Below are 23,506 nucleotides of genomic sequence, written 5' to 3'. Positions count from 1 at the left end.
TGAAGAACGGATTAAAGATGATGAATATGATGAAATTGAAAGACTGGAAAAAATAAGAGATGAAATAGATGAAAAAATTAAGGAATTAAGAGAAGTTGAAAAATATAATGAAAATGAAGTAGAGGGTTTAATGAATATCCCAGCTTCAGAATCAGCAGTTCAAAAATCTCATGAAGAAAGATATAAAAATTATGTCTCAGAATCAACACAAAATTTATTAGATGGTGAAATAGACGAAACACTTTCAGAAGAAGGTACTAAATTTATTCATAAACATAAGTTACAATTTATTGACGATGGAGATTATCCATGTATATTACTTTCACCTCCTCTTGATTCTGAAAATTCAAAAAAGCACTGAAAAATGTAACATATGCAACAAATACGATTAAGAAAGAAGACCATGATATTTACACAAATTATTATTTAAATAAATGCACAGGTGTGATAAAGTTTTTGATTTGTTAGATAAAATATCAAAAGAAACAATTGGTACATATAAAATTTTATGCAATTGTGGTTTCATTATTGAAGATACCAATAATGTTTCATATGAAAGAACAGCACCGAAGGAAGACGAAGTGGAAAGGTCTATACCATTCGTTAAGAACATAAAAGATATGAAAACGTATAAGCATTATATTTATTCATTTATTTCAGAAAAAATGGAAGCAACCCATAAAACATCATCTCATCATTTTATAGCTATTCATACATTCCTTTTCAAAGTTGTGAAATTAAATAAGACAGGAATTAGATTTAATGTATCAGGGTACGCATTCTTGAGTAAATTAAAATGTATTCGTCACGTCGCGGATGATAAAAATTTATGTGTTCTTAATTCATTTTATGGACTTTAAAAAAATAAACTTTATTTTTATTTATTTTTTTAATTTTTATTCTTACATAAATGAACAAAAATGGAACAGCTAAAATGAATGATAATCAAATAAGAGCAGAAGGTAGAAGGTTATTTAAACGCTTCTATAACATTCCTGATGGTGTTAATCCTAAAACTCGTAGAAGCTATTTAAATGAAGCAATAGATGCATATGAAGGGTTTGACATTTCATCAGAAAGTGAGAGGTTAGCAAGAATGTTAAACGTTAATATTGATTTTTATTATTGTGACCCTCAACCAGAAGACGTAGACATTAACAAGGTAGACTTTCCATTAGTGGAATCAATAATGATAGATCCAGAATTTGAAACAGTAAATATTTTATTAACACAGAGTCCATGTGGAAAACTTCACGCTGACAGAATAACAGACGTTGAAGCACTCACCGGCTATAGAGTTTGCCCCTTTTGCAAAGAAGAAGTTTATTCTATCCGTGATGATCCAGAAAGGAAAAACCAAAGAAGATTTTTAAAACATTGTGAGAAAATGTAAGAAAATAATGGAAGATTAATTCAAGACGTTCAATTGCAAAACACACAACAACCATATGCACCACATATCACGAAACAGAAGATATATCAATGGCTATTAGCTCACAATTTGCAGGAATATTATAAACCAACAAGATATATTATACTTTGACTTCGAAACATTAGAGACTAAAGAAGAACTTCAACTTTCTGAATGTGCAACTTTGAACGCTTACTTAAAACCATTTATGGTATCATCAACTGTCAAAATAAAGCCGCAAAGCGGCGAGGTCGTAGACCGTGATAAAACATTTACGAGGAATTTTTGCTTAACTTCGAGTGATTCTTTTATTTCTGATTGGATTGAGTTTTTATTTTCAACCTGTTCATTAGTTGCTAAATCAAATATTGAACAATATGAAGAATTAATGAAGCCGCAAACGGACCAAACGGCGGGGACTTTGTCTCATCATTAAATGAGAAACAAAAGGAAGCAATGAAAGAGCTTTTAGATGAAGAATTTAATAAAGTGAATATCATAGGTTTTAATTCGGGAAAGTTTGATTTAAATTTAATTCTTCGTGATTTAAACACTGCAAAATGGAAAATAAAATCAATGCTGGGTTCATCTTCACAATTTAAGCAAATCATAGTAAAGAAAACAAACTGTCCATATGAATTGAGATTTATTGACATCAGAAATTATATAGCGGGTGGGACATTAGACCAATTCACTCAAGATTTCGGAAACAATAAATCACGTGTTAAATCCTTTTTCCCTTATCAATTCATCACGTGGGAAAATTACGAAGATGAATTATATAAAAAGGAACCATTCACGAAAGATTCATTTTATTCAGCATTAACTCAAGAAACTATATCAGATAGTGATTATCAAATATATCTCAATGATGCTAAAAATTTTAAGAATAGATTAGAATATTTTATTCATTATTGCAATAAAGACGTTGAAATTATGATTAACCCAATTGATAAAATTATTGAAGAAACATTTGTTTATAAAATTGATATGCTTCATAATCTTTCTTTATCATCGAATGCTTCAATGATTCGTTACGCTTTAGCATATAAAGACTTTAATCCTAATGAAAAATATCCAGAAGAAGAAAATGTGGAATCAAGTTTTGAATTAACGAAAAAGTATTGAAATATAAAATTGAATCATATAAGAAACAAGATGAAAAAGCAGAAAGGGATACTAAAAACAATGTTTCAATGAATGACTATCAATACTATCACGATTTAATCCTTCATCTAAATGCAAAATGTGTGGTAAAGCGTTTACATATGCTAATAAACCAACATTGGATAGAATCGATAATGAAAAAACCACATACCAAAGAAAATTGTCAGTTAATGTGTTGTTATTGCAATGCGTAAAATCAAATAAAGAATGAAGATGTTCAACGTTTAAGAATCAATTTAAGAAATTATGCATTAAAAAATAATTTACCAATGACTTTAGATTCAGTTGAAGCTTATCACATTCTCCGTAATGGAATTACTGGTGGTCTATCAAATGTTCAACATAGAGTAAATCTTAAAGGAATCACACACATTAATAACTTTCATATAATCCAGAAACTAAAACTGTATCAAATGAGACACCACCAACATTATGACTCATTTTGTTGGTGTTGATTTTAATTCATTATATCCTTCATCATTTTCATCTAATCCTCATGATTTCATTCAATATACTAACCATAAAATATATGCCGGGAAGATTGAATGGTGTATCATTTGTGATACAGCAACAAAGAAAGCAAAAGCACTGGAATAATTAAGAAGAAAATACTTTATTCGTGGCTGAAGTAAAGGGTCACATTGATGAAAAATACATTAATGATACATAAACTTTTTACCAATAATAAGAAACTTAGATATTATCACAGATGAAAAAACAATGGCAGTTTTATGTATAATTACATGAAATCAAACAATCTACCAGTTGACCAGAAACAGAGAAAATTAACTCAGTTAGCATCAACACACAACCAATATCAACCATTTTCTTCTTATTATCTTTGGTATCTAATAGACAGATTTCATATTTATCATTGATGATATTCAATCAATTTTAACATTTACGAAAAACACTTGCTTTAATGAATTTGCGAACGAATATGAACGAAAGACAAAAGGCTGAATTAAGAAGAAATAAAGGAAAAAGTTTATTTTGCAAGATTTCACTTAATGGATCATATGGTACGATGCAATGAATACACAAAATTACGCAAAGACTAAAATAATGAATGCACAGAAGGCACGCGTTGCATGTATGTCAAATAAGTTAAAAACATAAGAGAAATAGGTGAAGATACGTATCAAGTGATGCTTAAAGATAGATTTTAGATGTGATACAGTTTACAAGAGGCATTCTTCACTTTAGATAACGCAAAATACTGGTATTTGGTTTTCATTTATGATTTTATGTATAATGCATGAATGTTAATCGTTTTCATTTCATTGAAGGTGATACTGATTCATCTTATTGGGCAATCGCTGGCGACCCAAATCTTCCTAACACTCAAGCATTTCAAGCAATTGTTACTGAAAACAATTTTATGATAAAAACATTTACAAATTCGCACTTTTGATTTCTTTTGTTTTAATGAGAAATTTAAACCTAAATTAAAGAATAAAGCTGAAGAAAAAGCACATGAGAAGAAGTTATTGGGTTTAGCAATTGAGAAACAAGGTGATAACATGGTTGCTTTATGCCCCAAGTGTTATACATCATTCAACGGTTCAATTGATGGAAGTGATTTTAAAAAGATTGCACAAAAAATGAAAGGAGTTAGTTTACGACAAAATAAACAATTAACACCTAAAAATTATTTGGATATAATAAATGATAAAGTGATATTTGATGGTCAGAATATTAATTTACAACTTAAAAACGGGTCAATGACTCGCTTAACAATTGGTAAGACTGCATTAACAGGAGCACACACTAAGGCTGTATGTTGTGAAAATGGATGTTGTATGCCATTTATTTAATGAAATGCCACAGAAGAGACAAAAGGAACCGTTAATGATGTTTTTGATACTATGATTCAAAGAGGTGGGCACCCTTAAAACATTTATTTTATTTTTATATAAATGGATAACGCAGATTTAGAAAATTTAATTGATGATTTAGTACTTAATCAAAAAATTCTTAGTTATTATGAATTAAAATCATATCTCCAAAAATATAATAAAAATATAACGAGTGATGATATGGGATATTATTATCCATATTATGAAAATGAAATTTTGAAATATCATGATAGAATAATTTCTGAAATTAAAGACAAAATTAAAAATAATGAATATTCAAAGGGAAAAACTAAATCACAACTGAAACAGTTGAAAGATTTTAAAAATAAAGTATTAACAGAAGAAGATATTGATGAATTATATAAATTATATAATCCTGAGCCGCAAAAGCAAAAGAAGCAAAAACAAAAGGTGCAAAACGCCCAGGTCCTTCAGACCATAAATGATGCACAAGCTTTAATTTATGATTCATTAGTTAAACCATATTCAGCCCGACTTTTAAATGAAGATCAACTTTTGGAATTCATCCTTCAACATAAACTCGAAGCGGGAAAGTATATTAAACCTTTATATACAGCATATTTAAAACAAATGAATAGAATACATCCAGAATTAATGAAGGAAGGAAGGAATTCCAAAACTTCATCATCCAAAATCAAAGCAGATAAAATTAAACCACTTGCAACACCAAAACCTCTAACGACAGTACCTGCAACACCAAAACCGCCTCCTCCTTCAGTTAATCCTTCATCATTCACTTTATTATATCCATTTCAAACATTAAAGAAACAAAAAGATTTTAAAAAGGATTTCAAGATATTAAATAAACCAATTGACCCAAAAATTCAACCGTTAAAGGAAAAATTTAGTCGCCCTTCATTTGCACCATATCCATATTCATATGAAATCGATCATTTAGAATATTCAAAAGGAAACGTTACTTATTTATTTACCATTAACATTAACACCAGATATTTATATTGCATTCCAGTGAAAGGGAAAACAGAACAGGAAACAAGAAGAGCTATTCAATACTTACTAGATCATGAAAGAGTAGATAATATAAGGGGTGATGGTGATAAAGGATTTCAGGCAGCTATGGCTCATTATTTCCCACAAATTAATTTTTACTTTTCATCCTCTCCATATACGTTTCATAATAAAATAGTTGATGCGGTAATGAGAACTCTTAGAGATGCGTTAGGGGTTAACGGTCAGATATACTGGGATGGAAAACATGACTCCATCATACAGCAGTTAGTATATTATTACAATAATACATGGCATAGAACAATAAACATGAAACCAGTGGAAATGAAAAATGATATTTCAAAAGAATGGGAATATATTAGAAAGCAAATGGAAAGGTTAAATGATGTTAAACGTGAACAAATTAATTCGGGGCTCATGAATTTTAAACAAGGAAATAAAGTTTTAATTCATCTCGATTATGGAAAACTGATAAATCAATGACAAAAAGAAGACGAAGATTTGACACAATAGCTGAATTTGTTAGATATATTAACGGCAATGCATTAGTTGAGGTTAACAAAAATTAATAGAAATTCCGATTTATTTTATTACTCCATTATATTTAAATAATATTTAATTTTTTTATTTCGTAAGAAATGAGTGACAACGAAGCATCCAAGAGTCCAGACAATGAATATAAAAAGAAACTAAACAGAATTAAATCAAAAATATGCTATTACAAAAAGAAGCCACAATGCGGTGAGGTTGAAAACGATAAAGAGAGGAAAGAAATAATCGAAAAATTAGAAACTTACCGTTCAATCCTTAAACTGAGTGAAGCAAAAATAAAAGAATTTAATAGAATAAATAAATTGATTGGAAGAGATGAATTTAATAAAGATGAATTTTTAAACTCAATCCAAATTTAATTTTTATTCCTCTTCGACAACATCTCTCTTTCCATCATTACTGCATAACCACATTTTCTCAATTTTAGTGGTTTGTTATTTTTAACATGTTCTTGCATCATTTTTATCATTTCCTCCCTTGTTATGATTCGTGGTAAATTTTGAGCTTGTGGGGTATTCATTTATGATAAAAATAAAAATTTAAATTATGCCGTTTGCTCTTTTGGAGCTCAGGACTTTCAGTCCGTTCTAAAGTTTGTGACAACATGACATTTTGACAACAACATAGGAGGAAGGTAGTTATGACTTATTTTTGAATAACCTGAAAACATTAACATTAACATAAACATTAACATAAACATTAACGTAAACATTAACGATAAAATATATTTCTGCAGTTCATCCATTACTTCATTACCTAATTAATTACAGACATAAAATATATTTAGTTCATTCATTGAACTCTATACCATGCGTAAACTGTCATAAATGGCGGCATGTAATCTTTACTTTGTCCCGTTGTTTGCGTATATCCTGAAACGCGATGTGTATGGTTTCCTCCTCCCTCAGTGTTACTCCAGTAACAATTTATGGCAAACTTAACGTTGTCTTTAACATCATATCCTTTACCTTTTGTCATTCCTGACCAATCCCAATATCTATGCTTATGCCAACCCGCTTGAGATGTACTTAAATCTATGTAGTGACTGTGTGCAGGTAAATTTTCACCTGTAATCGTTTTACTTCCCCCTGTTTCCTTTGAAGAGTTTGCACAATACAAAAACCTGTCGACTATTTGTTCCCATGCACCAACACCAAACATTGCTTGAGGACCTCTCGCATCCATAGATGTATAAATAGAACCTACTGGGTTCATTAAATCAAACATATGAGATAATATAGGATTGTCTCTTTTGAACTTAAAATATAGTGTAACTATTTCGGGTTTCTTCTGGTTTGTGTCGGAATATTTTATAATATAATCTTATGTTTTCAGGGTATGTAAAATCTTGACTATAATATTTATTTTTGTCATCTATATAATAATATACTATTCTCGTTTTTTCTATTGCATTATATCTTTTATATCTATAATAATCTAAATATAATGTTTGCTTTTTTGGGTCTACACGTGCGTCAACACCATAGTCATAATAATATGGTGCTGGAGCTACGTTAGACAATGTCATATCCGTCATTTCATAAACTCTTAAATATTTCTTTTGTTCGTCTCCATATAAGTTTAAGTAGCAGTTGTTGTCTAATGGAACTTTAACTTGTGTGTCATCATTCTTTTTATAACTTACATACATTTCATTGTTATTTTTCGGAATGAGTTTACACCGTATACCATTTTTTAAGGAGTGTACCAATTGCCATCTAAAATATTTATTTTCTTCATAGATAGAAAAGTCACCAACAATAGTTTCAATATTTTTTGTTCCAACGAAACTTTGGTATATTTCATCCACACAATGCTTATCTGCCTTCTTCTCTAACTCACTGTTGACATATTCCTTATCAGCTTTAAGGTCTAAACATCCTGAAACCCATCCTGTATCAGCTTTAAGGTCTAAACATCCAGAAACCCATTCTGTATCAGCTTTAACTTTAAAAGTCTCAAATGTCCATTCATGATACCTTTCAACCCTTTCTTTAATTTCATTATCTTTTTCATCAACTTTTTCCTTATCTGCTTTCTTCTCTAACTCATCGTTAACATAAGTTTTATCTGCTTTAAGGTCTAAACATCCAGAAACCCATTCTGCATCAGCTTTAACTTTAAAAGTCTCAAATGTCCATTCATGATACCTTTCAACCTTTTCTTTAATTTCATTATCTTTTTCATCAACATAAACCAAATTTGCCTTCTTCATTAACTCACTATCCACATATTCCTTATCTGCTTTCTTCATTATGTCATTTAGGAAACCTTTTATGAATTCCTCATTTAAATTAAATCTTCCAATCTTCAAAACTTTAGGAAATGCATTTAATGCGTAATATCTTTGTTCTTCTGGTGGAATTGATGTTATATCATCCGTTATTCCTTTAATTTTTGAATTCATAAATAAAATTTCTTTTATATTTGATATCACTGCACCACCCTTGCAAACGAATTCAAAATGGTCATTTTTCAATACTATCTCCAAATCTCCATATTTCAACATTTGCGTTTGTTCTGCCGTCTTTGAATTATATGCATATGTGGCGTAAGTAATGGTCTGTGCCTTAAGTTGCTGTGGTTGCTGTTGTTTAATCATTTATTATGATTTAAAAATAAATATTTAATCTGTTATCTCATCAGCTATTTTTTCTATTTGAAATTGCCATAATATTTCATTCATAAATTCTAAATCACAATCAAATAGGTCAGTTATTCTAAATTTAATATTTGATAAATCTTTTGAATGAAGAATAAATGAATTCCGGATAATTGAAACGGATATGATAAAGAAAATATGTTTAAGTTGATGGATAAAATGTTTTGTATTGATGGGTAAGAGTTAGGGTCTAATGTTTGATGTGAAAATCATTGGGGTATTAACTTTATCACATTGATTAAAATGAAATTGGAACCAGTGTCAGATACAAAACATCCCCAACATCTTTTTCAAAATTTAATATCCCCAACATTGAACGAAGATGAGGAGTACAAAATTTAATTTTCAGCGGGAATTTAATAAGGTTATTTATTTCATCAAGTTCAAAAAGTTTATCAGGTTTTTGATTTAAAATTTTCTTCATACCAAACGATAAATGATTCATTTAAATAACTTAAAATTGTGTTAATATCCCATTTCGTTATCACATTATTATATACATATCATACGTTTTTTCAAGGTCATCTTTAAAAATGATATATAATCTGAAGGGTCTAAAGAATGGGATTAAATTTACCACTCACAGAAACGAGAGTAACATTATAAATTCCACTAACTGTTAAATTTAATTCACAACTATTATTCGAAATAATATTGATAATTGACATTTTTATTACGATTAAAAATATGGTAAAGCGTTATTTTCCAGTGATAAATAAAACTAGAATAAGATTACCTCAAGAATTCATAAATTCAACGAATAAGAAATTCATTCATGTTATAAATTTTAGTGTTTTCAGAAAATATGAGTCAATGTCATATTCATCATCGGGTTATATTTCACTTCATTCAAATTTAGTTCAATCAAACCCATATAATGACCATTTCATAAGATTTTCAGATGGTATTAAAAATGCAATTGATAGATTAAAATATGAACAGATTGACAATATCGAATTTTTGGAATTTTTGGTTTAAATATCCGATGGAAAAAAGATTGAAGTTAAAGATAAAGCTGATACTATACAAAAACAATTACAATGACCGATCCGGATAGTGGGGAACAAAAAGAAATAAAACAAACGATAGAAACTGGTGAAAGGTCAATTATTATTGATTATGATTCAAAGGATTATTATTCAATAATGTTAATGCTTGAATATTAAATAGCCTTAACAAAGAATTTTTTCAAGTGATATTTTATATTCATCAACTATTTTATTATAAATATCATTATATGTTAAATGAAGTTCAGTTGTTGTTCCGTTCTTTGATATCTTAATTGTGCTAATATCCTTTATAGGTTAATTTTTGCAACTGTTCCGCAGCATGAAACCTCATCATCTATGAAAAATTGAATCTTAACGTCTGAATCTTGAACTCACAAAGAATGGCGATAATGTGAATTAATGATTCATAAGGTAAAATAATTAAACCGGATTGATCAATTAAATTAAATTTATTGAATCATAATTATCAGTTATTATATCACGGTAAATTTTCATTAATTCAGAATTAATGTCTATTTTATATGGCGCATTGCGACTGTAATCGTAGATTCCTGGGTTCTCGATGTTTGATGAAAGAGGTGGGGGGTATGTTGGATATGTGGGAATTTCAACGGGTTCTTTACCGGGTTCAGATAAAATGATTGGGTCTCCATTCTCATGGTTTTCTTCATTCTCCTCATTCTTCGGTAAGTCACGAGTTAATAAATTTGGTTGAGTTGCTGACCTTGTTAATTCAGGGCTAACATTAACTTTAACATTTTGAATAATTCGTGATTTATCATCATTTACGTTATAACCAACCGTAATCTCTGCTTTTGCGTTAGTGTTCTTTTGACTTGTGAAACGTCTTCTCATTTATAATTGAATAAAAAAAGAAAAATATATTTAAAGTTTTATTTAGTTGTTACGGTAATATCCCAAGGTTCATCATTGTTTGCTTATACTTTCTTTGTAACTGCACCAATTATGTTATTGATATTGCTTTGAGTTTCTTCCAGTCTTATTTTATCATTTACAATATCTTTAATCATTTCATTACATGCATTCTTAAAACCATCTGATTTTTCTAATTTACGTCTATCACTTTCTTTAATTAAATCAAAGTTATAACCTTGTTGAGAATAAAGTGGTTTCTTTATCAATTCCTTGAACGCTTCTGAAAGTGAAGATGAAGAAATTCTTGCCACTTGAATTGGTTTAAATTCTGCTTTCATTGCTTCTTTCTGTTCATTGAACACTGGATCGAATAAAGCAACTTTAAAGAATTTCTTAGCTGGAATTTCAGGTCTCAAATTTGCATATTGACCATCAAACTGATTAACATATCGTGGTAATCCATCCGGTCCCTCTTCAATAGCGTTTAATTCTTCATTGAAATAAGAATATGGATTATGACGGTATGAATTAATTGGACCATGTTCACCTTCTCCAATGTATTGTTTAACAGCTTTTCCATTTTCATCAAATTGCATAGGATAACATTCATTATATGCTTTACGTTTAGGATAATCAGATATAGTTAATTTTATACCATTTATGACTTTAATATTACCTTGACCATCAGTAACGAAAACTTCATTTATACCATCAGGTTTTCCATTTGGACCTGTAATGTCTGCTTCATGTGCTTCCCAATTTGGACCTTGACGTTTGGCATATGCTTGAGCTTCTGGTAATGTTAAAACGTTTCTCATTTGTTTTACATCTTTTTGAAGACCAGCAACAATGTGAACTAATTCTTTCATTCCATCAGGAACTTTCATAGTTCTATTATACACACCCCCCTTTTTGTTTGTCCCTTGTTTTAATGGAACCTGTAGAAGATTTGCTATTTCTGTCATGTTTAATTATAAATAAAAAATAAAAATTAATTATAAAAAGTTAATCAAATTTAACACATCCTTTATTTAAATCAACTATTATTTTTCCATGTTCACCTAATTGTTGATATTGTGTGTAAAGTTCATTAATGCTCATTGGTAAATTCACTTGATAAAGCATAACGTTCAACTGTTGACGACTAAACCACTGAAAATGAAAAGTGTTGATAGATTTGATTTAATGTTTGTGCTTAATGCTTTGAAGTATTGAACAGCCATGAAGAATGAACACTGAATGTGTCGACATTGAGTTAATAACTGATTAAAATATGATTTCTCATTTGTTATTAGTTTTGATTTCACCGCATCATCTAGAAAAATGAGTGAATGCAAAAATTCTCTATCAAAATTTGAAATAGAAAGTGTTTCAAATAATTCATCCCGTTGTTTATCAATAATTTTATCCTCTAATCCTTGCTTCTTGATTGTATTATATAATTCTTTATACATTAAAAAGTTTTTTTAAATAATCTTCTGCTTCTTCTTGTGATAAATAAATAATTGGAATTTTGATTAAATGCTTTAAAGATTCAAATGTATCATCTGAAGGTGAACCTGAACGGTTGATATAAATTAACACATGTGAATGGGGGGAAGTGTTAGCAATAATGATAATTTGTTTTAATATCGTTAATGTTTTACCTTTATTTTGTTTACCAATTGCTGCAGTGATTGAATTTAAGTAACATTCAGAATATGGAATTTTCATTAATTTTTCCTTAGATAGAGCATTTCTATTATCACTCAATGCTTCATTAATCATATCATCTACGTATGTATTATATACTCCCGCTAATTCTTCAGAATTTAAATCCATTTAATCAAAAATAAATTTATAATTTTATACATTTCTATTCATCAATATTTCATCATATGAACTTCTATACTGCGGTGGTGTACCTGTTGGATGATATTTCAAACCTTCATCCGGTGTCCATGTCCAATATGTAGTCCTAGTAAACCAAACCTGAGGAGGATTTGTCACTTTTGAACAGTAAGTGTCATTTTCACCCTGAATGATTGGATAAGCTTTCACTTGTACTGTAACTTGTGAGTTGAAAGTTTCTAATCCATCAAAGAATATACCCGCTCCATCACGTTGAACTGGAATAGTGCATAAGAATGAAGTTTGGTCTTTCCATGTTCTAGCTAATGGCGTGCCATTATCATCATTCAGTGGTCTAGTTAATGAGTCCTCGTATTCTTCTGTGCATTCATTCACTCCATCTAAATCAGAAGCTTGAAGCATACGTGTAAAGAATATGTCGCCCACTGTGGTCATCGCTTGATCGGGGAAGTTTCTGGAATCTATAGTGACCTGAAGACCTCGAAGCATTGGATTTTCTAAAACCGTTCTTTGCATTGCATTCTTCGGAAATGCTAACACAACATCTGTAACATTATGAAGAGCGTATGAGAAATCTGAGCTAATACCTTCAGGAGTGATGCAACCTCCATTTAGTGAACGAACGTCAATATGTTGAGCTGGAATCATGAATGGATCTTCCTTACTGAATAAACGTGGTATTGCTTTAACTGATTCTTCAATTAAACCGTATCCTGGTGTAATGCATTTATCCTCTAAAACTTCCATCTTTGTGCATGAAATAATAACGTCATCAACTGTTGCGTCAGCAGATGTAGCGGCTAAGCTTGTAATTAATTTGGCAGGAAGTCCGATTTGTTGGAATTTGCGATCATATTTATAAACATGATTCATAATCTTTTCATAATTTTCATCAGTTATCTTTTCATAAACGTAATTTTGTAAATCAGCAACTCTTAACGGGTCAACCTGACAAAATACTAAAGTATCCCTGAAAACATAATATTTAAGAATGATTTCACCAAATGATTTAGGATAATCATCGAACGCCTGAAATGCTAACAAATCATTTACCGGAATAATCATATCAAAAGTGATATCAACTTCTTCATTTGCTTTCTTGAAAACTTCTGAAGGGTCAATATATTTACCACATACTGAGTTATCATATTTTTGAACATTATTATATAACGAATGAACAAACTTTTTAACTTTCCTTTCTGATTTTGGTTTATATGTTGCAAATGCGAAAGATTCACGGGCGCAATCCATCTGAAGATAACCGGCATCACCTCTTTCGGTTTCTACTTCTAATTGTTTAAAGCTTTGATTTGATGATTTGTAACCAACGAATAAACGCATACATTTAAAAGCGGCATCACATGTGAAAGCTTTATTTGAAACTAGAGTTGCTTTAACTTTGCGTTTAATATATGTGTCACCTAATTGGTTCACATCATGAGCCGGATTTGTAATTCTTAAATGAGTTTGTTTATCATCAAAATATGGAGCATCAGAGTCATAGCATGAACTTTCAAGTTCTCTATAATATCTTCTTCCGTCATTCTTTGCGAATATTTCATTTATCTTTTCGAATGAATGAAACACATTTCCATTAATTGGTTTAGTGTTTGGCACCAAATAGTTAGTCGTCATTTATTATTAAATAAAAAATCAAAATTAAAATATGAAAATGAATTTTTAATTTTAATGAAATAATCAACTATGGCTGCAGGATTCTTTAAGAAACTGTGGGATAAAGTAAAAAGAGGAGCGCATAAAGTTTGGGAAACAATGAAGAAAGGAGCAAATTGGATATTTAAGAATAAAGAAGCAATTAGTGACGTTGCTGAATCAATAACACCAAAAGCTGCCCCAATAAGAGAAATTTTAAATAAAGGAGAAAAAGTTTATCAAAGACTACAACCAATACTAAGATAAAAATAATATTTATTTATTTTTCCACTATTTACCCCCTATTTTATTAAGTATTCCTTCAGCAATTCCACCAATTGCGTTACCTGCTTGTGCTCCCATCGCCGGATTACCTGCTTTAGTACCTAATACTCCACCTATGATAGTTCCTGCCGTTTTCGCTACTGGTGCCAAAAAGTTTGCAACAGGTTTAATAACCTTTTTATAAACCCAACCTGCAGCTTTCTTAATTCCATCCCATAATTTTTTAAAGAATCCTGCCGCCATTTCTGATTTAATATTAATTAAAAAAATATATTTCATCACTTATATTCTAATTTTTATTTAATGATAAATGAAACCAATTTTAAAAATAAATGAAACAGAGGAGGAAGAAATAAATGAAAGTGAAAATGTTCAACAAAAAATAAACGTTGTTAAACCAATTACTGAAATAAAAATTTTTTCATCTGTTGATGAATTTAATGACTATTATGCTAATAATAAAAAATTATTTGAAGAATTGACAACATGTAAATTGAATAAAATGTTTAAAGTTGATGGATTCAAAATTTCAAAAATAAAAGGAGTGGTTAGTTTGAAATCTATTCCTCAATCAAGAATCACCTCATTAATGAAAATAGATGATTTAACAAAAAGAATAGAAATTATTGAAGAGCGAATAAATCAAATTATTGATTTCATAAATCATGACTCGTTGAGCCCGGGTCCTTAAAGCTCAAGGCACAAAGTGCCCAGGACTTAAAGTCCATCACTGAGTTCAAGGTTATATTCATCAAATATTTCATTATTAAATGCAACTTCTGCTAGTTTATTTATTTTTTCAATACGATCATTTGAAAGTCTATCGTTTAATTTTTTCTGAAGTTTTTCATTTTCTAGTTCTGAAACTTTATTTGGATGATATTTAAACCCGTTAAATTCTTTTTCCTCAGTTTTGATCATTAATTTACAAAGAACTTTTGTGGTTGGAATTCGTTTAAACCATTTATCATTAATATTTGTTATATATTCAATATTCGGAATTAATTCCCAAATTTTTGCATTTTCAATTAATTTATTATCAAATGCAAAAGCAATAAGTTTAATATTAAACTTACCTTTATAATATAAACTTTCTACATAATCATCGAAATAAACATCTACTTGTTTAACATTTTCAAGAATTGGTGAAAGAGCATCCATTAATTGATTGACGGTTACGAATCTTGATCCACTCATTTTCATAAATTAAAAAAATAAATTATTCAAAAATGTAAGACATGAATTTTTAAAGTTTATTTTTCATTCATGAAAATAATTATTTCTAATTTCTTTTACTCTCTCGTACATACTAGATTTGAAGAATTCAGAACTTTTACCATAATCTCCTAAATGTTTTCTTATCCCCTAACGTGTGCCAGTTATTATATGAAACTGAATAAACTTTATCTTTATCTTTACACCTTTCATCACTTCCAATATATTTAATTTCAATTTTGATTTAGCATTTTCATATTCATTAACGTTTAATAATTCACAGTCTTCCTTTTTAAATAAATGTTTTATGTATTTCAGGATTTAATACTCTACGTTTATATGCTCCTAACTTAGTTCTAAAGGTTTTTCTACAAAATTTAGGAATTCCATCCTCTTTAATGTCATCAATGATTTCCATTTCATTATTTTCAATTTCTTCTTCCCGTTTATGAGGTCTTTGATTATGACTCCATTGATTCCATGAAATTAAATATTCTTTATCATTATATTTATACCTCATTAGCTTATTTTGGCTTTCATATTCATTTAATAATTCACAATCTTCAGTTTTTAAATTGAAGTTTAACCCATTCAGGATTTAAACAATGTTTAATTAATCGCGGAATATCTGACATCATCTATATATAGCTTCTTTTATAAAAGATAAAAAAATAAATTATTTTAAAATTAATGTTAATTTTTTAATGATTTATAAATAAATATTTATTACTAATTTATTTAATAATGTCACACTTTCTTACGAATTCATGACTTAAAAAACGTAAGAAAAAAAATTTTATATCATATATAGAAGATGTGAAAATATACCTTCGTCTATATATAGACGTAACAAAAAAAGTCACTAAACCCGTTCACATATACTACTCAAGTTATTTTTTCTGGATAAGATATTATATGGATAATTGGATAGAAAATACAATTATATAATCTTGTACCTGGTTTAATTAAGCTAATTGTCATCAGAAACTTGTAATTTTTATGAATTTCAGATTTTCTTTTCATTACTGCTTTTCTTAATAGGTCAAGTTCTTATTTACGTTATAAAGTATGATATTTACAAATATCAAGTTATCGTGTTTTTTGAGAAATTATGAGAAACAAACAAAAATGAAAAAGATAGGAATAGCAATGAATAGTGATGTGGGTATAGAAAATGTAAGAGATATGAATGCAAAGCAATCAGTATTTAGGACATTGACCATAGATTTCGAAAAAAAAATGCTGCATATTGAGCGAAAACTATGATTATATTATAAGGCTGTCATTTAAAGCATAATGAAACTATTCCCTTTTCATTTTAATCGAATAAGATAGTAAAGATTTTTGAATTAGCTAGAAACTGATGAGATGTTTTCACAAATCAGATTTTTAATCTCTATAATGCATAATTCACTCAATATCTCAATTTTGATATTGCGAGATATTTTTGCTATCGGTTTCGCAATTTTGACACAATAGCAAGAGGGTTCTATAAGCATTATTATCAACGTAGAATCTGAATATCATATCAGAAAATGTCGCAAATCTGACATTTACCCGACCAAATAGCAAAAATAATTGAATACTTTTCGCAAAAACTTTAAAAATCGATAAAAATATGAAATATAGATATTAAAGAGACTTTTTATATAATATTCATAAAGATTTTCCAAAAATATGATACCGCAAAATTAAAAAAGTGACGTCTTGAGTGGAGTCAAAGGTCGAAATTGCTAGCTAAATGTTTTTTTAGCGAAATTGCGTATTGTACGTTTTTTTTCGCAAAACGAAACCCTTAACTACTGGAAAAGTCGTTATATCATAAATTCAATGGTGAAAAAAAATTCTATTGCATTGAAAAATTTTTGCAAAATTTTTTTGCACTTTCTCTCAATTTTTATTGTAAACATCAGAAAAAGAAGTGAAAAATCGAAGTCTTTAGTAACAACCTGAATACAATTTTCGAAGTTAAGAAATCATCAGAGCTTTTATTTTCTATACATAAGTATTTGATCATCATTTACGTATCTGTCACTGCAATTTTCACCTTATTTATGGTTAAAAAATTTTGGGATATTTCTCAAATTATACCATTTTTATTTGCCATTGCTGCACTCACTCTTCCTAAATACCAGACTATACTTGATTTAAGACTTAAATATACTGATCTTTCATATAAAAATTACCCAATGACAGATTATTCTTCTGATTGGATTACTTATGATACGAAAGCAGTTGAAAAAGCACTAAAGGATAAAGTAACTTATTCTGAATGCCGTTTGTGCAACTTTAAACCAAATTTAATTTATAATAATCGTTCAACAGAAAGAGATATTATATTAATTTCTATAGTTGGAGCATCATCGGGTTTTGAATCTGCCATTAGTGCAAGAACAGCTGGTTTTAAAGGCAAAATACTCATCTTTACAGATTCAGAAGTTCCTGACCGCATTAAGAAATGTGGAGCATATGTTATACAAACGAGCACAACAATTGATGCTTCAATGTATATAAAGCAATATATTCGATTCCCGTTAATTGCCTCATTTATTGATAAATTTGGCTCATATTTTGACAGGTTAATTTACATCGATACAAGTGATGTCATGTTTCAATCAGATCCATTTAATTGGAACGATGATGTTGTTCAATTAAGTGATGAGAACTCTCCTTATTACAATAACTTTTTCGTTAAACGCTGGGGCCCCCAATTTGTTGGACTTGATCATGAATGGTTCAAGGATAAAGGAAATATAATTTGCTCAGGAGTTTTCGGTGGTACTGGCAAAGCTCTTGGTCCCCTTGTTAAATTAGTATCTGGATATTGGAGACCTGGAGAAGAAGTTATTGCTGATCAAGGCGTTTTAGATTTTATATTAGCTTCAAATATTCCTAAAAACGCTGGAATTAAATTCGTCTCAAATAATGATTTTGCAACTGTTGGAATTCGTTTATGTGACAAGGACCTTATCAAGCAGTTTGAGATTGACGGCCCACCGAACTTCAAAGATAATCTGTTCAGCATTTATCCAGCAATTGTTCATCAAATTAATCGTAATTCACAAATCCAAAATAAATTTAATGAACTTTGCAAGTGAATGCCAAAGTTATATTATATATGTTTTCTGTTAATAGAATAAATATTATGACGTTTGATAAAGAATAAAAAATAGGTATTTCTGTATTTATTTTTTTTATTTAGCCTAAACATGTTTACTTTTATGGTAAATGTTTGCCTAATCTAAAAGATATTAATATTCAGTTTGTAAAATAGTCAAACAATTTATTTTTCTTATCGTTAGGAATATAACATCATATACTTTTAAAGTATATTGTATACAATATCATCACTTTTTTAAAAAAATAGCATAAATGTAAACAATTCCAATAGAAAATAAGATATCAAACAATTTTATTTATATTTCTTGAGTAACAATCGATTAGATTTAATAATAACGTCAGCAGTATCTTCAATAGCATGTATATTTCGCTGTAGCCTTTCTTGAGAGTGTGAATCTCGAGCAAGGGCTGACTGCTTTCTTTCTTGAACTTTACGTGCCAGCTTCATTATTACTGAACATAATATATCTATTGAATCATCAAGAGATGTATTATCTTTGATTAAACTTGGTGCTCCAATTTTTTCTAGAACTCTTTTTACATGCTCAAGTTCCTTAGCTCGAACAATTTCGGCCTTCTTCTTCATTTCTGCAATTTGTTCACTATCTTTTTGAGCAAGAGCAGATTTTTTATTATTTAATTCATCTTCAAGCTTTGCGATTGCCCGTTTTAATGTTTCTGTTTCGTTTTCTTTTTGTTTTATTTGCAAATCTATGTTTTCCATCTTTCTTTTGACTTCATTCTGTGCATTTGATTCTTGATTCACTGTATTTTGAAGTTCATTGTAGGAATCAACAACCTTATCAAAGAATTGTCCAGGATTAAAGCCAGTTAGACCTCTATAACTAACATTTGCAGCTTTTGCAATCCGTTTGAGCGGCTTATCGTAATCTGGATTATATGAAGATAGTCGCTGCTCAAGTATTCGGAAGAATTCATCATTGATTTCAGTACAGCCAATTGCAGCTGCAACAGGTGATAATGAATTTATTAAATCAGTAGTTTTTTGTTGCATAAAGTTTAAGTCGTTTGTAGCGTTTTCATAAACCTCTTGTGCTTTGGCAAGGTCTGCTTTTTTCTTTGATAGCAAGTCTTTTTGCTTTTGTAATTCATTTTGCTGTGTTTGAACAAGAGTATCATTTTGCTGTTTAGCATTCTGATATTCTTCAAGTTCTACTCTAAGTTCTTTTGCTTTTTGCTCATTTTCATCAGCTTCTTTCATTAAATTTTGGACTTTTTCGATTAGTTCTTCATCTGACTTTATTGTTCCGCCAAAAAGTTGTGCCAGCTTCTTAGCTCTCTGTAAAAACGCTATTTCACCAATATTATATGCATTCTGAGCAATTTCTAAGTCATGTTCATATCGTTGGACTTGTTGCTTTGCTGCTAGAATCTCTTTTTTCAATTGTTGCTGTTCTTGGAGGATATTTGCTCTTGTGTTTGATAATTCTGATCCATCTGAGCTGTCTGAATGAGAATCACTTGAAATCATTGATTTTCTCATAATTTTTAAACGTACATTTGATGTGTTGATTCAAAAAAATTGATTTATATCTCTTTAATGAGAAGGATTAGAAAGCCCTATTTACAAGATAATTTGTTGCTAAATTATAATTGCAAAATGCAAATGATCTCGAATTGGATTGATGCCAGTTGTAAATATGAAAGGAATTATTAGCAATTATTGTTATTATTCAAGAAATAAAGTAAAGATTAACTTCTTATCAAAATCTAAACATCTGACCAAAATTTATTTTTCTCTGCTTTTTTTTATCGTACTAGAGCCGAAATTTCATTTTATTTTTATGTCTGAACCAAAACAAGTAGAGGAGCAGAATACAGAGGAGGCAGAAGCAATTCACAAGTTCTGGAGTGTTCAACCTGTTGTGAAAGAAGATGCTGAAGACGTTGCTGAAGGTTACATTGATCCACAAATTCCAGTTACCGCACCACCGGATCAGCCATCTCCACTTCCAGCAGGATTCACATGGTCTAACATCGACATTAATGATGAAAAGCAGCTTCAAGAGCTTTATCATTTCCTTGAAATGCATTATATCGAAAACGATCAACATAGTTTCAGATTTTGCCTTCCAGCGCCATTACTCAAGTGGGCTATCGCCATTCCAGGTGGTATTCCAGAATGGGTTTTCGGTGTCCGCACAAAAACAGGAACTCTCGTTGGTTTTATTTCTGGCATTCCAAATACAATCCGCTTAAATCAAGAAACAGAGAAGTGGTGCACAGTTAACTTCCTTTGCGTCCATAATAAGCTTCGTTCGAAGAAATTAGCCCAAGTTTTAATTTGGGAACTCGCAAGACGTGTCAGACAGGCGAAAATCTATCGTGCAGTTTTCTCTGGCAAAGGAATTCCTACAAAAATATTCGCAAAAGGTTCATACGCCCATCGCCCGATCAATTTAAAGAATTTAAGTGCTTCAGGATACTATCCAATCTCCAAAGACAAGATGGCAGCTGCAAAGAAGAGGTTTGAAGTACCAAGCCTTGTCCACAACAACTGTCGTCCGATGAAAGAAGAAGATATTCCAGCAGTTACTGAACTTCTCAACAAAACAGACTCATCATACAAATTCTCGCTCCAATTTACACCAGAACTTGTCAAGCACATGTTCATGCCTCAAAAAGATGTAATCTACTCTTATGTTATTCCAGGATCCAGCGGAATTCAAGGGTTCTTTTCATTCTACCTCATGGCATGGACAATCCTCTCTGACAACTTCATGAAAATTACCTTCCACAAGGCTGCATACTCTTTTTACATGGCAGCAACCATCGATTTGAAGGGAATCGTTTCGGATCTTATCAACAGAGCTGATAAAGATGCCAACGCTGATATTATTACAGGCCTCCAAATCGCTGGATGGGACCAGGCTCTTTCTATCAACAAATTTGAGAAGGGATCAAATGATTTAGAGTACTATTCGTACAACTACGGCGTTCCTCCAATGGAGCCAAATGATGTTAGATTCCTCTTTATTTAAATAAATATTATTTTTTAAAAAAATTGACTTTGTTTATGCATTTCAATTGACACATTGTAATTACAATATGTGCATTCCAAATAAGAATCTACTGCTTTCTCAATAAAACTATATAAAATGAATACATAATTTCTCACTGGAATTTTGAGTAAATAGTGAAAGTAGAAAAGTAACTTTTGAATGGAGATCCTAATTCCTGTTGATATCCTAGATATTTAATTTACCTGATAATTCACAAGTATCTTATTGTTAAATGTTTAGAATTGGAGATAAAGAGAGCTCCACTCAGCAATATAATATTATTAAATAACTATCAGCAAACGATAATGCACAGAACCATATAATTTTTGATAATATGTGTAGAAGTGATAGAATCCAAGATATGTTAATATACAAAAAGTGAAATCATTTGCTTGCTGAAACAAAAGAAGGAACATTTAAGTTGTAATAATTTTGTAAAATTGATTATCAAACAAGTTTATTAGAATTTCAGTGTGCTATTTTCATATCAAATGGCCATTTAGTATTTATGAGTACAAATATTCTGAAAAAGATTTTAATTTTAGTAGTAGGATATGACGGGTTTAGTGACTTTTTTTGTTACATCTATATATAGACGATGCATTAAAATATATTTATATATAAATCATTTAAAAAATTAACATTAATTAAAGGTAACTAAACTCCTTTCGCCGATCCGATTTGCCCCATATTTAAAATATAGCTTGCATATGTAGAAGAAAAGCTAATTTTGAAGTATGCCCCAAATCCACCAACAGGATTTCGAGCTACTAAAAAGGTACTTTTAAATGTGATTTTTTTTATAAAAAATTAAATTTATTTTAAGATCAGACTAAAAACTAATTTTATGGAAAATCTATATCGACAAATTTATTACTTATTGGGTATATAGATTTTTTGATTATGGCGATTATGTCTGATATGCTTCCAATAAGCCAAAACACATTTCATACTGATTTCTATAAAAGGTATCTTTATTATAGAAGTGTAAGCTATATCTGTTTGTTTTTTTATTATAACAAATTCAAAATTCTCTTATAAGGACTAGATGAAATCTGTATTATTAAATCATTAGCTAAATGAAGGTTCAAATAGAAAGTAAATATCAATTTATATGATACTGAAACCAAATAGTTCTTTTAATAAAAGATAACACGCTGAAAATTATTGAGTATTTGCAAATCTCAAAAATCTATTGGTGAATTTGGCTCAACTTTTAAAATTATAACATCCATATCAAATCATAAAAGCAGACAAAAATTAAAGCCAAACCTATCGGCCAATTTTTTTTGATATTTTGATTTTTGAGGTATACTTTTAAAAGTGGATTTAAAGCACTGATGAAAAAACATTAACTTCTGTCGTTATGATTATTGATTTAGACAATAATGATTTTAATCTTTGATTATCAAAACACTAAAGTCATCTTTTTAACATTTGCTTGGTAGCATTAACTCAAGTCTAAAGTACTATTTTATGTGGCACTCTTAGAATTTTTGTATTCATTGTACACGCTGAAATAGTACCATTAAAGTTATGGCGGAAAAATAGTTTGGTCACCTTTCATTAAGAGGAGTTTACACCTTTCATTCATAGTGAAAACTCTTTGTCGTTTCATTGTACACCTTTCATTCATAGTGACCGAATTTTTGTTTTCAAAAAATAGTTTGGTCACCTTTCATTAATTTTAAAATAGGGAAAACCGCAACCACTTTTTTTAATCACGATTTAAATATATAAATCGCGATTTTTTAGAAAAATCGCGACTTTTTTAAAATCGCGTTTTTTAATGAATTGCGATTTTATTGTGGTCGCGATTTTTCTAAAAAATC

The 23,506-nt window shown here is 29.7% G+C and overlaps 10 protein-coding genes across 10 annotated transcripts, besides 4 other annotated features; 4 read left to right on the top strand and 6 right to left on the bottom strand.

Annotated features, from left to right (window-relative positions):
* Positions 1 to 185: part of a mobile genetic element that runs on past the window's edge.
* Positions 186 to 5,310: 5,125 nt separating this feature from the next.
* Positions 5,311 to 7,206: a mobile genetic element.
* Positions 6,066 to 6,338, top strand: TVAGG3_0235920 (uncharacterized protein; the record flags this gene model as incomplete). Its single annotated transcript, XM_051227504.1, has 1 exon — positions 6,066 to 6,338. The coding sequence occupies one exon, from the start codon at positions 6,066 to 6,068 to the stop codon at positions 6,336 to 6,338; it is 273 nt and encodes a 90-aa protein (XP_051112490.1).
* On the bottom strand, positions 6,772 to 7,164 carry TVAGG3_0235910 (phage tail repeat-like family; the record flags this gene model as incomplete). Its single annotated transcript, XM_051227503.1, has 1 exon — positions 6,772 to 7,164. One exon carries the CDS (start codon positions 7,162 to 7,164, stop codon positions 6,772 to 6,774), a length of 393 nt encoding a protein of 130 aa, XP_051112489.1.
* A 237-nt stretch (positions 7,207 to 7,443) lies between the features above and the next one.
* Positions 7,444 to 8,581, bottom strand: TVAGG3_0235890 (uncharacterized protein; the record flags this gene model as incomplete). The annotated part of the gene is made up of 1 exon (XM_051227502.1): positions 7,444 to 8,581. A coding segment is annotated over one exon (1,138 nt), but the record flags the coding sequence as incomplete, so codon positions are not given.
* A 1,508-nt stretch (positions 8,582 to 10,089) lies between these two features.
* Positions 10,090 to 10,506, bottom strand: TVAGG3_0235880 (uncharacterized protein; the record flags this gene model as incomplete). Its single annotated transcript, XM_051227501.1, has 1 exon — positions 10,090 to 10,506. The coding sequence occupies one exon, from the start codon at positions 10,504 to 10,506 to the stop codon at positions 10,090 to 10,092; it is 417 nt and encodes a 138-aa protein (XP_051112487.1).
* Positions 10,507 to 10,589: 83 nt separating this feature from the next.
* Positions 10,590 to 11,492, bottom strand: TVAGG3_0235870 (uncharacterized protein; the record flags this gene model as incomplete). Its single annotated transcript, XM_051227500.1, has 1 exon — positions 10,590 to 11,492. One exon carries the CDS (start codon positions 11,490 to 11,492, stop codon positions 10,590 to 10,592), a length of 903 nt encoding a protein of 300 aa, XP_051112486.1.
* Positions 11,493 to 12,624: 1,132 nt separating this feature from the next.
* Positions 12,625 to 13,857: a mobile genetic element.
* A 225-nt stretch (positions 13,858 to 14,082) lies between these two features.
* TVAGG3_0235850 (uncharacterized protein) lies at positions 14,083 to 14,298 on the top strand (the record flags this gene model as incomplete). Its single annotated transcript, XM_051227499.1, has 1 exon — positions 14,083 to 14,298. One exon carries the CDS (start codon positions 14,083 to 14,085, stop codon positions 14,296 to 14,298), a length of 216 nt encoding a protein of 71 aa, XP_051112485.1.
* Positions 14,299 to 15,033: 735 nt separating this feature from the next.
* On the bottom strand, positions 15,034 to 15,513 carry TVAGG3_0235840 (protein of unknown function, DUF4108 family; the record flags this gene model as incomplete). The annotated part of the gene is made up of 1 exon (XM_051227498.1): positions 15,034 to 15,513. The coding sequence occupies one exon, from the start codon at positions 15,511 to 15,513 to the stop codon at positions 15,034 to 15,036; it is 480 nt and encodes a 159-aa protein (XP_051112484.1).
* A 2,072-nt stretch (positions 15,514 to 17,585) lies between these two features.
* TVAGG3_0235830 (uncharacterized protein) lies at positions 17,586 to 18,629 on the top strand (the record flags this gene model as incomplete). Its single annotated transcript, XM_001299256.1, has 1 exon — positions 17,586 to 18,629. The coding sequence occupies one exon, from the start codon at positions 17,586 to 17,588 to the stop codon at positions 18,627 to 18,629; it is 1,044 nt and encodes a 347-aa protein (XP_001299257.1).
* Positions 18,630 to 18,708: 79 nt separating this feature from the next.
* TVAGG3_0235820 (uncharacterized protein) lies at positions 18,709 to 20,155 on the bottom strand (the record flags this gene model as incomplete). The annotated part of the gene is made up of 1 exon (XM_001299255.1): positions 18,944 to 20,155. One exon carries the CDS (start codon positions 20,153 to 20,155, stop codon positions 18,944 to 18,946), a length of 1,212 nt encoding a protein of 403 aa, XP_001299256.1.
* A 268-nt stretch (positions 20,156 to 20,423) lies between these two features.
* Positions 20,424 to 21,675, top strand: TVAGG3_0235810 (N-myristoyl transferase family; the record flags this gene model as incomplete). Its single annotated transcript, XM_001299254.1, has 1 exon — positions 20,457 to 21,653. The coding sequence occupies one exon, from the start codon at positions 20,457 to 20,459 to the stop codon at positions 21,651 to 21,653; it is 1,197 nt and encodes a 398-aa protein (XP_001299255.1).
* Positions 21,676 to 22,323: 648 nt separating this feature from the next.
* Positions 22,324 to 23,238: a mobile genetic element.
* The last annotated feature ends 268 nt before the right edge of the window (positions 23,239 to 23,506 follow it).

Source organism: Trichomonas vaginalis, chromosome IV (assembly GCF_026262505.1).
Source record: "Trichomonas vaginalis G3 chromosome IV, whole genome shotgun sequence".
Taxonomy (NCBI): domain Eukaryota; phylum Parabasalia; order Trichomonadida; family Trichomonadidae; genus Trichomonas; species Trichomonas vaginalis.
Note: the sequence above shows the minus strand (reverse complement) of the source record. Positions and strands in the feature narration are given on the sequence as shown.